This window comes from Hyperolius riggenbachi, chromosome 7 (genome assembly GCF_040937935.1).
Source record: "Hyperolius riggenbachi isolate aHypRig1 chromosome 7, aHypRig1.pri, whole genome shotgun sequence".
Classification (NCBI taxonomy): domain Eukaryota; kingdom Metazoa; phylum Chordata; class Amphibia; order Anura; family Hyperoliidae; genus Hyperolius; species Hyperolius riggenbachi.
The window spans coordinates 225223213-225239692 of NC_090652.1; the positions used below are offsets into that span (position 1 = coordinate 225223213).

Below are 16480 nucleotides of genomic sequence, written 5' to 3' on the forward strand. Positions count from 1 at the left end.
ACAGCAAGTAAAGGGTTTTGTTGTCTAGAACTCCTAAGTAAAGTGTACATTTGTTGAAGGTAAAAATGATGTCCTTTTTCAATATGCCATGGTCTTGCTGATTTAAAATCTGTGTTAAAATACACTTACTGTACATTACAGCTACTATTTACCAAACAAATGAGTTATCACTGACGTAGTACTTAGTGATTTTACATGTTGTTGGCACTTCAGTGGAGGGCTATTATTGAGTGTACAGAATCAATTTACAACTGTAGAAGCAGTAGGGACAGCTTCAAACTGAGATCCCATGTCAGGAAAGGAAAAAAACACTTGTATAGCTCTTTTCTCCTGACGGACTCAAAGCGCCAGAGCTGCAGCCACTAGGACGCGCTCTATAGGCAGTAGCAGTGTTAGGGAGACTTGCCTAAGGTCTCCTGCTTAATAGGTGCTGGCTTACTGAACAGGCAGAGCCGAGATTCGAACCCTGGTGTCCCATGTCAGAGGCAGAGCCCTTAACCATTACACTATCAGCACACATTGTAGCTTATTTATGGTTGGTATAAACAGAGTAATAACGTATATTGTACATGCTGGGGCTGACATGCCTAAATGTTAACCACTTCAGCCCACAGGCCATTTTAACCCTTAAAGGGGTTCTGTGGTGGTCTGTAAAAACAAAGTGTCACTTACCTGAAGCTTCTAACGGCCCCCTGCAGATACAGTGGGTTGCGAAAGATTTTACCGTATAAATCGTTGGTTGTTACGATAAAAAATGTCAGTTAAATATATCATATAGGAGACACACACAGTGATATTTGAGAATTGAAATTAAGTTTATTGGATTTATAGAAAGTGTGCAAAAATTGTTTAAAGTTAGGCAGGTGCATAAATTTGGGCACCACGAAAAAGAAATGAAATCAATATTTAGTAGATCCTCCTTTTGCAGAAATTACAGCCCTCTAAACGCTTCCTGTAGGTTCCAATGAGAATCTGGATTCTGGTTGAAGGTATTTTGGACCATTCCTCTTTACAAGACATCTTTAGTTCATTCAGGTTTGAAGGCTTCCGATCATGGACAGCGCTCTAACTCGCATTACAGATTTTCAATTATATTCAGGTCTGGGGACTGAGATGGCCATTACAGAACATTGTACTCTGCTTGAATGCCTTAGTGGATTTTTGAGCAGTGTTTAGGGTCATTGTCTTGTTGAAAGATCCAGCACAGCTTCAGCTTTCTCAAGGATTTCTGGACATTGGTCTACAGAATCTGCTGATAATGAGTGGAATTCATGCGTCCCTCAACTTTGACAAGATTCCCAGTCCCTGCACTGGCCACACAGCTGCACAGCATGATGGAACCACCACCATATTTTACTGTAGGTAGCAGGTGTTTTTCTTGAAATGCTGTGTTTTTTCCTCCATGCATAACGCCCTTATTATGCCCAAATAACTCAATTTTAGTTTCAACGGTCCACAGCACCTTATTCCAAAATGAAGCTAGCTTGTCCAAATGTGCTTTAGCATACCTCAAGCGGCTCTGTTTGTGCTGTGGGCAGAGAAAAGACTTCCTCTGCATACAGCATCTCCTTGTGTAAAATGCGCAGAATGGTTGAACGATGCACAGTGACTCCATCTTCAGCAAGATGATGTTGTAGGTCTTTGGTGCTGGTCTGAGGGTTGACTCTGACTGTTCTCACCATTCGTCGCTTGTGTTTATCCAAGATTTTTCTTGGTCTGCCACTTCGAACCTTAACTTGAACTGAGTCTGTGGTCTTCCATTTCCTCAATATGTTCCTAACTGTGGAAACGGACAGATGAAATCACTGAGAGAGCTTTCTGTATCGTTCCCCTAAACCATGATGGTGAAAAATCTTTGTCTTCAGGTCATTTGAGAGTTATTTTGAGACCCCCATGTTGCTACTCTTCAGAGACATTTGAGAGAGGAGGAAAACTTACAATTGACCCCCTTAAATTCTCTTTCTCATAATTGGATTCACCTGTGTATGTAGGTCAGGGGTCACTGAGCTTACCAAGCCAATTTGAGTTCCAATAATTAGTTCTAAAGGTTTTGGAATCAATAAAATGACAATGACAACAGTGCCTTAATTTATGCGCCTGCCTAATTTTATTTAAACAATTATTGCACGCTTTCTGTAAATACAATAAACATGATTTCTCTTCTCAAATATCACTGTGTGTGTCTCCTATATAAAAAAATCAATTGACATTTTTTGTTGTAACAACCAACGATTTATACAGGAAACTGAAGAACCCGTCACTGAAGAACCCTCCGTTCCCCGCCACGGGTCGCTGTCCAATTATTCGTCTAACTATACGATTGTCACTGCAGCTGCGTGGCTGCGCATGTCCTTGCTCCTGTTTGCATCTCTGGGAGCTTACTGCGCAGGTGCAGTATGAGAAAACTTTGTACTGTGCCTGCGCAGTAAGCTCCCGGAGACGCGAGCAGGAGCAAGGACAATTGTCTAGTTAGACAAATAATTGTACGGTGACCCGCGGGGGGGGGGGGGGGGGGGGGGGAATGGAGGATTCTTCAGTGATGGCGCAGGACAGGATATCTGTAGGGGCCGTTAGAAGCTCCAGGTAAGTGACACTTTTTATTTTTACAGACCACCACAGAACCCCTTTAACTCCAAAAGCCATTTTCACCTGTCAGCGCTCCTCCCATTCATTTGGCCATAACTTTATCTCTACTTCTCACATGTGAATGATCTATATCTTGTTTTTTTTCGCCACAAATTAGACTTTTTGTGGGCAATACTTGTTTTCAGTAATTACTTTATGTTCAATGCGTTTTATAGGCAAAAACATGAAAAATTAAAGAATATGCTATTTCTCCAATTTCACCCCTATAGTTTTGAAATAAGCAATGCTACTATAAATAAACCTCATCTATTTTATTTGCTCTTAGCCCCGGCTATCACAACAATTAAATTATGTTTCTAGTACAATGTATGGCGCCAATATACTTGAAAGTATAGGTGTATTTTTTCAGTTTTGAGGGTTTTACATGTATTGGTTTGGTATCTGGAAAGGGAGGTGGGGGGAGGGGGGGTGGAAAGAATTAATTGTATTTTTTTTTATTTCTTAAAGAGACTCTGAAGTCTCCAGAAAATTAAGTTTTTACTTTAAAAACCTCATTAACATTAATTCCCCTCTTAAAATGCCGCAGAACGTGGCTGAAAACCCCCTCAATCACCCCAAACTCACGGGGGTGCAGGGCAGGCAAAATCCACGACTTTCTTGGTCCTGGATTTTGCTGCCGCCTCTGCGTGTCAATCATCGCGTTTTTCCGCCTCTCCCCCACCCCTCTCAGGGAAGGAAGACGTGCTGATTGACGTGCATAGAGGCAGAGCTGCACTGCCTCTATGCGGAAGGAGCGCACGATGTACCCCCGTGTTTTTGGGGTGATTGAGGAGGTTTTCAGTCGCGGTTCTGAAGCGTTTTAAGAGGGGCATTAACGTTAATGAGGTTTTTAAAGTAAAAAACTTATTTTCTGGAGACTTCAGAGTCTCTTTAAAAAGTTGTATCTGTAATTTAACTTTTTGCCAATAGATGGCGCTAGAAACACTATCCTGGTTTACCAGGAAGTGTTCGATTTTTCATTCTTTTTTTTTCTTTTTACTTTTGTTATGAATGGACATGGCCCCTGATGGGGGTCATGTTCATTCATTTCAGGCACTGCTATTAGTTAGAAGAACACTTGTTCCCCTTCCCCAATCGCCAATATGGACAAGCCGCCATGAGCCACCGGAATGAGCAGCGGTCATGCGTGCCTGTAACACTAGACGCGTGTACGCGTCCAGTTAGACTTGAGCAGTTTCTATCTGGACTACTATGGTTGACTTAAGTGGTTAAAGCACACCTAAACTGAGAGGGATATGGAGGCTGACATATTGATTTCCTTTTAATCAATGCACATTGCCTGGCTGTCCTGCTGATCCTCTGCCTATAAAACTTTTAACCATAGACCTAGAACAAGCATACAGATTAGCCACATGCTTGTTTCAGGTGTGTGATCCAGATACTACTCCAGCTAAAGAGATCAGCAGGACAGCCAGGCAACTAGTATTGTTTAAAAGGTACTAAATAGGATAGCATCCATATCCCTGTCAGTTCAGGTTTACTTTAAGGAGGATGTAAAATAAAGCATGTAAGCGTATTTCATTATTGATCATGGCCCCATTTTAAATACACTTAATTAAAACCAAGCCAACCCTTAAGACATGTTTAGTCAGTCAGTTAAGCACACCAAGTGAAGTGGCAGTGGTGTGAGGTTGGACTGCGCCTTTGGTGGAGTATTTCTATCCCAGCCTGCGAGTTTTGCTATGTTTAAGTGTTAATTTGGATCAGGTCTGTGTATTGTGCTGGCTGTAATAGGACGATTGAGAAGTGACGTTGGCTCAGGCTGCCCTCTCCTCAGGTGAACAGCTTCACAAGCTCTTCATTACATCCTTGTCAAAACTGAAAAATTCTCTAATCAACAGCAATCTGTCCGCGGCCCCCCGGACCGCTGGCGGTGTCCCCCCTCTCTATCTGCTCGGTGCCGCTCACGTCTCCAGGCTGCTGATTACATTAGGCTAAGCTGCAGAGGAAATGAACCGTGTCTTATTTAGGTGCAAGTAGCTCCTACGTAGCCGGGGCCTGGGGCACTTTTAGAGCATTTTATGGCATTAAAATTAGTGTTGCTTCCCTCTGTGCTGCTGCGTTGTAATGCCTTAAACTCAATAAGCAAAAGGCGAACGAGCCCCCGCTCTCTCCGCGGCTCTCTTCTTCCTTGCCAAGAGGTTATGCTGGGTTTTTTTCCCTGTCTGGAAATCCTGTACATAGCGGAGCCGTGCTATTTCTACCCACTACATGTTCTATAGAGCAGTCATTATATTACACCTCCACCTTGGCATATTGTTTATGCCATATTTGCAATGTATGAGAAAAATGTCCTAGCGCAAGCGTTTAGTGCTGCGTTTCAGATCATGATCATCAAACGTCGTTCGCATAGAAACCCATTAGAAATCATTCTGGAAGCAACTGGCACTGGCTGCATTCAGGAGACGGGAGGAAAAAAAATGGCTTTTTAGTGAGTCAACAGCATAAGAAGAATTAGCGCTGACAGTCGAATCGCTTAATGCATTTTATTTGCCATTTATTTACCATACTGTTCAGTTACTGCAGGCGATTGGATGGATTCCCTGTCAGTCAATTCTAGTACACATCCATAATGATAATATTATTCTTGTATTACAGAGACAAGAGTATTGTATGATTTGTGCTTTTCGTTTTGTTTCCCCCACCTGCCTTTTTCAATGAGAGACTTCTCTGCACCTGGAAAGCTTTAGGATATGACCAAAAGTTAGCAGGGAGACAGCAGATTGCAGGATGATATTGTCTCTCATGCCCGTTTCTACTGTCTGCACTAGCTAATTGTTGCAGCTTTAGGAAGCTGCCCTAGGGGTCTTCTACAGCCCCGCCGCTGCCCCTCCTTCCCTCCAAACTAAGCTTCTTATTCCCTGCCGGTCCGAGAGCAGGGTACCCCCTGCGCTGACAGTCATGGGGTGCAGTACTGCAACCAGTCCCCGCGGAGACCCCACACTTTCTGCAAAAATCCCCCCTCCCACTGCGCAGTGTGCGCCTCTCTATCTCACCACATCTCATTTGCATCTGGGACATCAATTAGCATGTTTGTTGAGGCTAATTGAATGAAACTCAATCATAGCCCTTAATTGCTTGCCTATGTAAAAAGAAATCACATTAATGCAGCTAATTAAGTGTATGGCAATAAGATGCAACATAATTAGGGAAAGCAACGTTAACCGTTTGCGTGCTGTGCAGGCACAAAGCAGTGCCTTGCTGAACAATGTACACATCTGTCTCGGTGACGCCGTGCAGCGAGTTCCCTGCTGCACAAGAGTTAATGAGAGCAGTGTGGATGCTGTAGCAAAGGCAGAGCGGATGCTTTCCGATTCTCTCAGATTGCCGGATTCTTAAGAAAGGTTGAAGTTCTGGTGACCCTGTCCACCCTACAATGTAACACAGTTCAGCTATATCCGCACACAGGCGTGCAATATCCCAAATTCATTTCTATTATCGGTGGACGTTTTTTTTTAAAATGAAGAAGTTACGTGCTTCTTAATTTGTTTATCTGATAAGGTGGCGAATTGCTACATTTTCTATCTCTCAAACTACTACCATTAAGATTCAGCAAACATTTCCTGCAGAGCTGTAGACATGTCATTACCTATCACCTAATCCGATATATAGGAAGCCATATTTACATGTCAAATGCCTGTATTTACGATATTCGAGGGGAAGACTAGCGCAGGAAAGGAAATGTATCCAAAAAGACATGGTATGTTGGGCAGCAATGTGCAGAAAAAAAGGAATCCTAGCATGTATGTATCCGCTCACTCAGGAAGGGAATTAAACTGAGCCAATCAAAGCTCCCCAGCTGATTGTTAATTAGCCAATTGCCAGCTAGTTGATCAGCAGATCCTGGCTTCGGTTGGCTAAATTCTTTTCTCTTCTTGAATCTTGTGTATATAAGGAGAGTTTGCTCATCATCACTAATGAAGGGTAAATATTTAGGAAGATTTAACAAAGCATTAGTGTTTTTCGAGGTAACAAATAAGGCTTTCTAGGTAAATATCTGTTATCAAATACAGATACGTATGGCAGGTGTTAGTCAAATTATATTTCTAGCTTGCAGAGAAATGTATTTTTGAAAATGTTGGTACACTTAATTTATGTATTTATAGTATGTTTAAAAAAATAAATCTGCTATTCTTAAACAGCTGATCTAATAGAGAAAAACACTCACTTGTTAAAATAGTATTTGCTGAATAATCTCTCGAATATTAACCAAAATTTACCATAAATGTAGCATATTGCCAAATTCTGCCCTATTTATTGTATCTGCAAGTCCTAATTTTAAACCGAAAGATAAGTTGTCTGCGTTTTGATTCTGGTTTTTACCAAACAGAGGAGAGGTGAACCGTCCACCATTAATGAACATTTCAGCACAAAAAATATCCTCTTGTAGCATCTGTGCAATTTAGTATGACATTGCTTTCAAATCTGTGACCCAACATTGAGTATTTTTTTTTTTAGATCAATGGATATTTATAATCTTTCATTGTCTTGCAGTTTGGTGGTTTACAATAACTTTAGCAATGTATAGCCACATGTAACATATTTTTGTGGCTAATTTGTACTTTAAATGGTAACCCTTTTCCAGACTAATAGTTATTAAGCTGGTGCAACATAATTTCTGACCACTAGAGGGAAGAACAGAAATAGTATTGTGGTGACTTTGGGGGCAATTCATAAAACTTAGTGAAAGGAAAGAGGAAAAACTTTGAAAAGTTGTCCATAACAAGCAATCTGAATTCTCATTTTGTTTCTCATAAAATTACATATGAAGCCTCACTTGTAAGAGTGGTTGTTAGGGCAGTTTCCTTCAGTGGTTGCTTTCGTGTCTTTTTTTTTTATTATTTTTTTTTAAGTTTGTGTTTTTAAACTACGCCCATTATTATTATTTAGTGTTTATATAGCGCCGACATCTTATTGCTGTACAAGAGTATACAGTCATTTCATTGTGCAACTGATCCTGTCATAGGAAACCACTTACTGCTTATATTTTTTCGGTTGCATTGTTGACCCAGCCAGCTGGTATTTATATATAAAGCTGTGGTTAAATACGGTCTGTGAAATGGCAGAAATGTCTCAGCATATTGGTGTGGTTTTGTTTTTTGGCCATTAACACATACAAGTAATATTTGAGTTTTAACCTGCAGTCACAAGTATTATTTTCTGTTCTGTGGTTTGCCATGTTGCAGTAACCCTAATCCATGGAGTTTGCCCTGTTCCTCTGTGATTGTGTAAGTGACAATTGTAAACACGTTTATTTCTTTAAACAGTCCGTCAGTGCTTAGATCACATCATGATAAAGAGAACGCACACGCTGAGCTGCAGTCAATCCCGGAGGTCTCGATATGCCTATGATATGCAGGACCAGGGCCAGATCCCCCCTCGCTGATAATCTCTCCACTCGTGCGGCTTTATTTGTTTCCTATGTTAAGAGATTAGCGACGGCATGAGCAGAACATGCTAATAGCTTTGCAATTACGGCTTTTTCAGGTTTTAGAGGGGTAGGATTGGGGCCTTGTGTGGGAGGGGGGTCTCTGGAGTAGACCCCAGAGACTTGTTAAATGTTTTTAATCTCACAAGTGTCTGAGCTGCCTCCTTCTCAAGCCTTGTTAAGTGGCCGTCTACCTTGATCTTGAGCTGTTTTCCTCTGATCAGTGATTTCAGATAGATGCTGGCTGAGGGGGAAATCTGCATTTGTGAGCCAGGACACACAGCCTGTTCCCAGTATTTGCATGGTGAAAAGAGGACAGTTTAAAGGGGCATCTCCTTCTCACCACACCTCTATAAACAATACAAATGCAGGTTAAGCCAATGGCCCGCAGCTTTCTGCACATACAGCGGCAAATTGGTTCATTATTTTTGAGAAGACATGCATTTAAGCATCTGTTTACACAGTGTTTTTTATGTCGTCATATTCTGCAGTATGTTCTAGATATGGACATGTGTAAATGATGCACACTGTCAATGTTCATATATAATGTTCTTAAATCCAAAATTGAACTAGGTAAATTCTAATTGCAGTTAGAATGAGAAGTGATTAAAATCAGTGTACACAGTAGAATCTCGAATAGTAGGCTCTGATGTAGTAAACCTCTATCTATAGTATACATAGTCCCCGGGTCCCGGCCTGTATGACTATACAATGTATATACAAAGGGTGGTATAAGCGCTTCTCCTACAAATAAATATATATAGCCTCATTCACACAATCCTAGTGGATCGCTATACACAAATGGGGGTATCTCCTCCCTAATTAAATCTAAATGGTTGTGTGTACAGTGCTCGTCACTACATATATCATGCAAGAGACAATAAACATTAAGTTATAAATCCAGACCAGAACTTCTAGACACAGTCCACTTTCAAATGATATGACAGTCTCAGTCAGCAAATCCACAATAAATAGCAATGTGCTCAAATGGTGATCGCAATTCTACTCTCACCAATGTCCATTGGCTGATAGCTTAATATATCAGCAAAGCTTGCTTGAATAATCAGGTTGTCCCCGGCAGTGAGCTTCTCCCTGTATATAGCTCAGAAGAAAGGGGAGAGTACATAGCGTAATTCAATTCACACATAGGAGTCATAACACTTCCTCCACCTGCCATGCTCTTCTACCGTGTAAAAATTTCCCCAAAGTGTCAGTGTAACATGTAACACCATGCACAATGGTACAGATAAGCGCTCACCAGATAGCTGGGCTGACCCAGTACAGACCAGCTAGACTCGCTTAAAATGCCGTTAGTCACACAGCTTTCTTCATAAATGAACTTCCACCTATAAGGAAGGTGTCCCCAATACACTGTCCTTTACCCCCTCACTTTGTGTACTTCTCTCCCGCTAGGACGATCTGCAAGATTTCACCTACCATGATCCTGTCATAGGAAACCACACAATGTGTGATCAATTAAAATATAGTAAACTACTTGGTCAGGTCCCATGAAGTTCACTGAAAATGGATTTTACTGTGTAAGCAAAGTGCAGGACAGAATACCATTTTCATTAGCTGTATGTATAGGACATGTAGTACTTACTGTATGTTCTCTTATCATATTAGCTGGACAAGTCAGTCAGGAATGACCATGGGACATTCTAATGCTGGGAATACACAGCTCGATTCTGAGCCATTTAGATGGCTCAATAGATAATTTCCAACATGTCCGATCTCCCTCCTGACCGTTTCCGTGCTCGATTCCGCATTGAGGACAATGGAAAAAGATAAGAAAAACGAGCAGAAGATAAGGGAATCACCTGCGGAATCGAACAGTGAATCGATTGGGAGGCAAAATCGAGCCATGTATGCCCAGCATTAGTCTGCATGCAGCGAGTTACGGCCAAGCGTACCGCACACAGCATTTTTCCTGTGTTTGGCTTTTGGTCAATTGTTTTCTTTTGGAAATTGAAAACACAATCTCACAGTGTAAATGTGGATGCTAGACTACATTTCCCAGAATCCCAGCATTACAGTAGAAGCCACGCATATAAATGCAAGATCCTATCTCTTTTAACAGGAATTAATAGACTCTTGAAAGCTTGGATTTGTATGAAGAGGTGTACAGGTGCAGAAACACAGCTCTCAAGTCTTTTTTTTTTTTTTTTTTTTTTTTTTTATGTACTACATGGTTGCTATCATAATTTGTGTTTAATGGTGTTGTGGCTTTACTTGAGCTTTAGTTCAGGTACAGTCATGAGATGGTAGACAATTATGTACAACAACAAACAACATTTGTAAAGCACTTTTCTCCCATAGGACTCATAAGAATGTCTCAGAACAGTAATAGATTGATTACCTTCAGGGATGGGGCTGTCTTTACTGGGTGTGGTAAGATGTTCCAAGGGGTAGGGGCAGCATGACAGAAAGCTCTGGCTCCAAAAGTTTTGTAGTGCACTGTGGGAGTGACCAAGTTTATGGATCCTGCTGATCTGATGTTGTGAGAGGTCTGGTGTAGTTTCATCAAGTACTTTGTATCCAGGGCCCTAATTGCGTAGGGATTTGAATGTCAGCCCAACCTTGAAGAGCACTCTGGTATGATTCCTGGTGGTCGAAGATGCTGACTCCAGGTATCTATATGAGAGAGACCAGGAGCCCAATGGTGCATTATTGTTTCTATAAATTGGTATAATAAAGAATGTAAGTATTATACTCACAAGGGTGGGTTGCAAAGAACGGTAATCACCATTAAAGCCTATGGGAAAATTAATCGTTCCCATCCTGTTGGCAGGTTTTGGTCGGTCACACTTCTTGGGTTTACTGGAAACTCTAAGGTTTTCAATAGGGGACCCCTAAGAGTATAGCTAGTCTGAAAAACACTGTTGGAGGCACCCTTTGTATCTAATGTCAGGTATGTTTATGAGTAAATCGATCTTACCTCCTCAAATAACAAACCACTAGGTAAGTATAGGTTTTTATTCATGCACAAAAGACAATGCGTTTCACAGTTGCTGGCCTGCTTCCTCAGGTCAATACTAAAGGGCCTTAGTAGCAGAAACCATGGATGTGAGCGCCTCTTTGATGACTAGTGCAGTCCCATTGAAAACAGATGAGTCGGTCTGTATAGAGCTTTAGCTGAGGCACAGAGAAGGAACATGAACACCTGTATAACCGTAACATTAATAATACCAACATTTGTATAGTGCTTTTTTCCTGTTGGACTCAAAGCGCTTGAGAGCTGCAACCTCTAAGGGCGAGCTCAGTAGGCCACCCTGCAGTGTTAGGGAGTCTTGCCCAAGGACTCCCTGCTGAACAGGGGCTGGCTTACTGAATAGGATTCCAACCCTGGTTTCCTGAGTCAGTGCCCTTAAATGATACGCAACAGCATATATAACCTTTAAAGAAAACATTTCTTTGTTACAGCTGATGCTAATCTTGCAAAAATTCTGCAGTGTCTACTTCGTGCTTTCACGGAATCAGACATATTGTTAACATCCTGTGTTGTACATAATCACTTAATATGGGGGTGCCAAAACCTGCTTTTTAAGGACTGCTTCAGTCTTGGAGAGGCGTAAGCTCTTGGAGGGAAGCTGCTAATGATTAGTGTTATGCAAAGGACATATAGAGGTGATCATTACCACTATAGCACCAATGATGAACAGAAGGCCCACCTAGGGCCATCTGTAAGCCAGTGCAATAGTGGCTCACGGATGGCCCTACATGGACCCTCCGTTCCAGGGGCCCTGGTTCTCTGCATCCTCTGTTGCTACGCTTCTGTTCTGCAGTCTATATCTGAGAACGAAGTAGAACACTGATTCTGAATCCTCCCCTGCTTTCATCTTTAAGAGTGACTTTAAACCTTTCTGTTCTTTTACAAGACACCTCTAGACTGTAATCTGTCAGTTCACAAAAACATGTGGAGGAGGAAAAACTTCCAGTAAGCTCATAACTTATTTGTAAGAAAAAAATATACAGCTTATGAGCCTCATAAGAATGGGGCTTATTTCTGTAAATATTAAAGCTGTTAATGTTATTCTTCTTAGTTGTAATATTTCTAAACATTAACACCCATTATAAGAAGTTTCCTGCTGAAGTGGGACCAGATTTTTTTACCTGGCAATCAGTGGGGAACATCCACTACCGTAATACCCCTACATTGACTTGTGCTGAAAAGTTTAGAATAAAGGGGTCACCATTCACAGGTCACCAGCTTATTCTTTAATATGACTATTAGCAAACTGCTGATAGCAGCAATAGTGCCAAATAGGTGCAACACCAGCGTTGTCCACTTTTCCAAATGGAGATTGCCGCTATAGAAGCAGCCGTGTCTGTAGCTCTTTATAAAGTGCTGCACATAATCATCTTTACTACTGGCAGACATCAGTACCAACTACCATTATCTATAACCACACCCCCTAACAATGCAATTGGCTAAAAGGTTTTTTTTTAATAGATTTACATTTGCACAGAGGGAGATGCTGTTGCTTGGTAGTTGGAAACAGCCAATATTTCCCACAATGCTACAAGGCTCCCACAGTGTGATGTCAGGACCCAGGTCCTGACCTCACACTGTGGGAGGAGTTTTCACCACAATATCAACCACTCAGACCTCTCTGATGATTTGTTTGAGAAAAGGTAAATATTTCTCATGGGAAAAGGGGTATCAGCTTCTGATTGAAGTGAAGTTACAGTTACAGTTCCTCTTTAATTGTGGAAAGCGTGGTGATGCTGAAAAGTGTTCATCTGTTAAACTGATGGGCTAATTTATAAATGTGGCCGTCTGAACAATGCTTTTATCTAAGAATTAACAACACCTCGGACACTCAGGCTAGATAGCAATTGACAAGTTGCCCGCCATATATTTTCACTATGCGTGTTTGAGGAAAATGTTTGTCTTTTTGGTTTCAGTCTCCTGAAATACATTTTTCCTTTTGTCTTTTAGGATTACATGCAGAACGTTCATGGCAAAGAGATTGACCTCCTGAGGACCACAGTGAAGGTTCCAGGGAAAAGGCCCCCGCGAGCGACATCATCGTGTGCACCCATTGCCAGCCCTAAGACTAATGGTCTGACAAAGGAAGTCAGTGGTCTTCAGATCTCCCCCAATACAGGTGAGTGTTGTGTACACTGTGTAGGTACATGTCAATTATGTAACTGCCCAGTGCATTAAGCTGTGTGAAAGTATATATGTAGTATTCAGTTGCAGCAGGTGCTCCCCAGAGTTTCTTTAACCTTTTATGGACGCAGGTAATTGAAATCTATCTTCCTGTTTCAAGCATCTTATTCCTGCCTGGATGTAGATTTCAGTGTCACATCGCGCATTTCGGACGGAAATCAATCGTTTGCATTTGCGCAATGATTTCACGGCAGATTCGATCACAGTGATTGAATCTGCTATATATCGGCGGGAAAATCGTTAGGTGTATGGGCCCCTTAAGGATGGGTACACACATCCAATTTTGATTGGCCAAACATTGACCAATTTTACCACTTCCATGTAAATATGAGCGTTTATCTGAAATTTTGTGCTCTTAGTATTGAAAATCTGTTGGCTCTTATACTTTATGGAGGTGGTAGAATTGGCCAATCAAAATTGGTTATGTGTGTGCACCCTAATTCCTGTATACTATAAGGACAATTATTTTGATGAGACAGTGAGGTCCAGTTAGTGAGAATGGTGTCCTGCCCCCATCCTCTGGTAGCAAGACAGCTAAATGTAATGTTGTTCTGCAATGACTGTAGTAGACCGTAATGGTCACCGTATGTAAACCTCTACTGTCAGGAAAAACTATTAAAGAATGTCATCTAGAAGCTGCACACTGGAAGGAAGTCATCTAAGTAAATCTTTAAACTGTAAAAGGCAGCTTGAGAATGCTGCTTGCGTCTAATTGTACTTCAGCCGCTCGGTCTATCTGTTTTATGAGATGTCAGCTTTCACAGACTTGTCAGTCAAGTTAAAGAAGTAATGACTGTAAATAAATATGAACTCTCTTTTTTCACCATCTGCTCTGCACGCTGTTCTACTAGTTACAGCTAATGAATTCACCTCTGAATATGTGCGTATAATTTGATGGTTAGCAGTAATGGATGGTTTTTATTTTGTGGCTGGTGGTAATAACATGGTGCTGCATTTCCCTTTCCATCACTTTCTCACAATTAACCATAGTTGCATAATACTTTGTGCCCACGAAGCAGTCTTTGTCAGTTGAATACTTTACTTTGGTTTCTGTGGGTTTCAGGACAGCGAGGAATCTGGTTGCCATGGGTAACAAGAACTTGTAATCACAGACGCATGACACAGAAAGGGTGCAGCACCCTTCCCTGTAGAGCTTAAAATCTCAAATGTAAGATATACAGGCATTTTGGTTTTAAACATCCAGTCAGTTGCTGAGTAAACAAACACAAAAAACGGTTCCTCCCTGCATATGACAGTATGTTTAAAGGGAACCTGAAGTGGGTAAAATTATTTAAAATAAACACATGATGTAGCTGCAAATGAATATTACATACTAACCTCACGTCAGTTCCTCTCAGAGGCTCACCATTTTCTGCTTACAATGATCCCTTCCGGTTCTGACAATATTTTCTCAGAACTGAAATATACCAGTTGCTGTCAGTTATATATCAGCAGCTGTCAGTTACAGCTTAAAGAGACTCTGAAGCAAGAATAAATCACCGCTTCAGAGCTCATAGTTAGCAGGGGCACGCGTGCCCCTGCTAAACCGCCGATATAGCGCCGCTAAACGGGGGTCCCTTCACCCCCAAACCCCCCACTGCGACACTTGGTCGCAGACTTGGTCGCTCCTGAAGGCAGGGCTAACGGCTGCAGCCCTGCCTCCAGTCGCGTCTATCAGCGGTGCATCGCCGCCTCTCCCCCGCCCCTCTCAGTGAAGGAAGACTGAGAGGGGCGGGGGAGAGGCGGAGATACGCGCTGACAGACGCGTGTGAGGCAGGGCTGCGGCGGTTAGCCCTGCCCCAACCAGGAAGCGCTCCCCCGCTGAAACGAGGGGATTTGGGGGATCAGGGACCCCTGTTAAGCCGCGGGATAGCGGCGGTTTAGCAGGGGCGCACGTGATTTATTCTCGCTTCAGACTCTCTTTAATGTGCAAGGTAATGTCCATGTTTCCCTATGGCTCAAGTGGGTGATATTACAGTTTAACAGTGTGCTGACCAGGAAGCTGTTATGGGGTAATGGCCATTTTTAAAATAGAGGCTGGAGAATTCCATTGATCACAGTCGACAAATGGGACGCAGGAGAGGAGAAAGAGATTGAGTAGACTACACGGGAGATAAGTATGGCCTGTGAATGGTTATTTTGATCTTTTATTTTCAGTACAGGTTCTCTTTGTCCTTTGCACGCTTGACTCGTTTTGTTGTTGTGCGATTGCTATAAGACCGCACCACAATGTGGTCCCATAGCATCTTACTGCTGTGGTGCAAACATACTGTGAGTGTAAGGCATACTTTTCATCTAAAGTAGGTCTCCCGTCTGGTTCACCGCACACGATGCACAGTTACTTTTGCAACATCGCGACAGGCCACGCCGCACCATGTTCAAAATCATAGCCCCATGGGGATGCGGCAGTATTGTGTTTTGCAGCTGACTGCATTGTGTGAAAGGGGCCTATTAAATCTCCTTAGAACCTTCTTGTGTCAACTTATTTTTTTGGCATTGCAAGTGTTAATAGAAGCATGTTATCTGTATGGAAATGAAGCAGTAAAGGTGGCCATACACTGGTCGATTGGCCATCAGATTTGACCAACAGATAGATCCCTTTCTGACCGAATCTGATCAGAGAGGGATCATATGGCTTCCTTTACTGCAAACAGATTGTGAATCGATTTCAACATGAAATCCAATCACCATCTGTGGAACTAGAACTGTGGAACTGCTATGGAAAAAATGCGTACCAATGCATACTAACGCGTACTAATGCACAACTGATTAAGTGTAAAAGGGGCCTAAGTAGAATTGCATCCGTTTTTCCTGAGTGCACTGCTAAAAAAACCGCATGCAATTTTGCTAAGTGTGCCCCCAGCCTGAGTGTATGGGGCCATCCTCACACCGGCCTGTATGAATAATTAGTGGGAGGTGTTACCTCTACAAGGCTGTCATCATCCAGCTGTTTTACAGTATGTCTGAGTCCAGATAGAAAATAAAAGCAGCTGGATTAGTTGCTGTGTGCAGTACATCCACTTTTATCACTTGTTTGGTTTTTATGACCACAGTGTCATCGTCTGTAAGAATCGCAATGCATCTCTATAATGAAATCTAGCATTTGTGATTGCAGTGTTAAATCTACTGCACTGTAGTGTTGCAGACTGACATACAGCTATTAGTATTATGGAATGATGTCTTCTTTGCTGTAGTGTCAGACTGACTTTCAAAGTTACCAGCGTCTTATA

At 42.0% G+C, this 16480-nt stretch overlaps 1 protein-coding gene across 8 annotated transcripts in view; it reads left to right on the top strand.

The window, feature by feature from the left end:
• AGAP1 (ArfGAP with GTPase domain, ankyrin repeat and PH domain 1) overlaps positions 1-16480 on the top strand; it is a 589384-nt gene that overhangs the window by 448785 nt on the left and 124119 nt on the right. For all 8 annotated transcript variants that reach the window (XM_068245326.1, XM_068245327.1, XM_068245325.1 and 5 more), the window contains one exon: positions 13017-13185. In XM_068245326.1, the coding sequence (XP_068101427.1) occupies positions 13017-13185 (169 nt within the window). The remainder of the gene's footprint in view (positions 1-13016; positions 13186-16480) is intronic.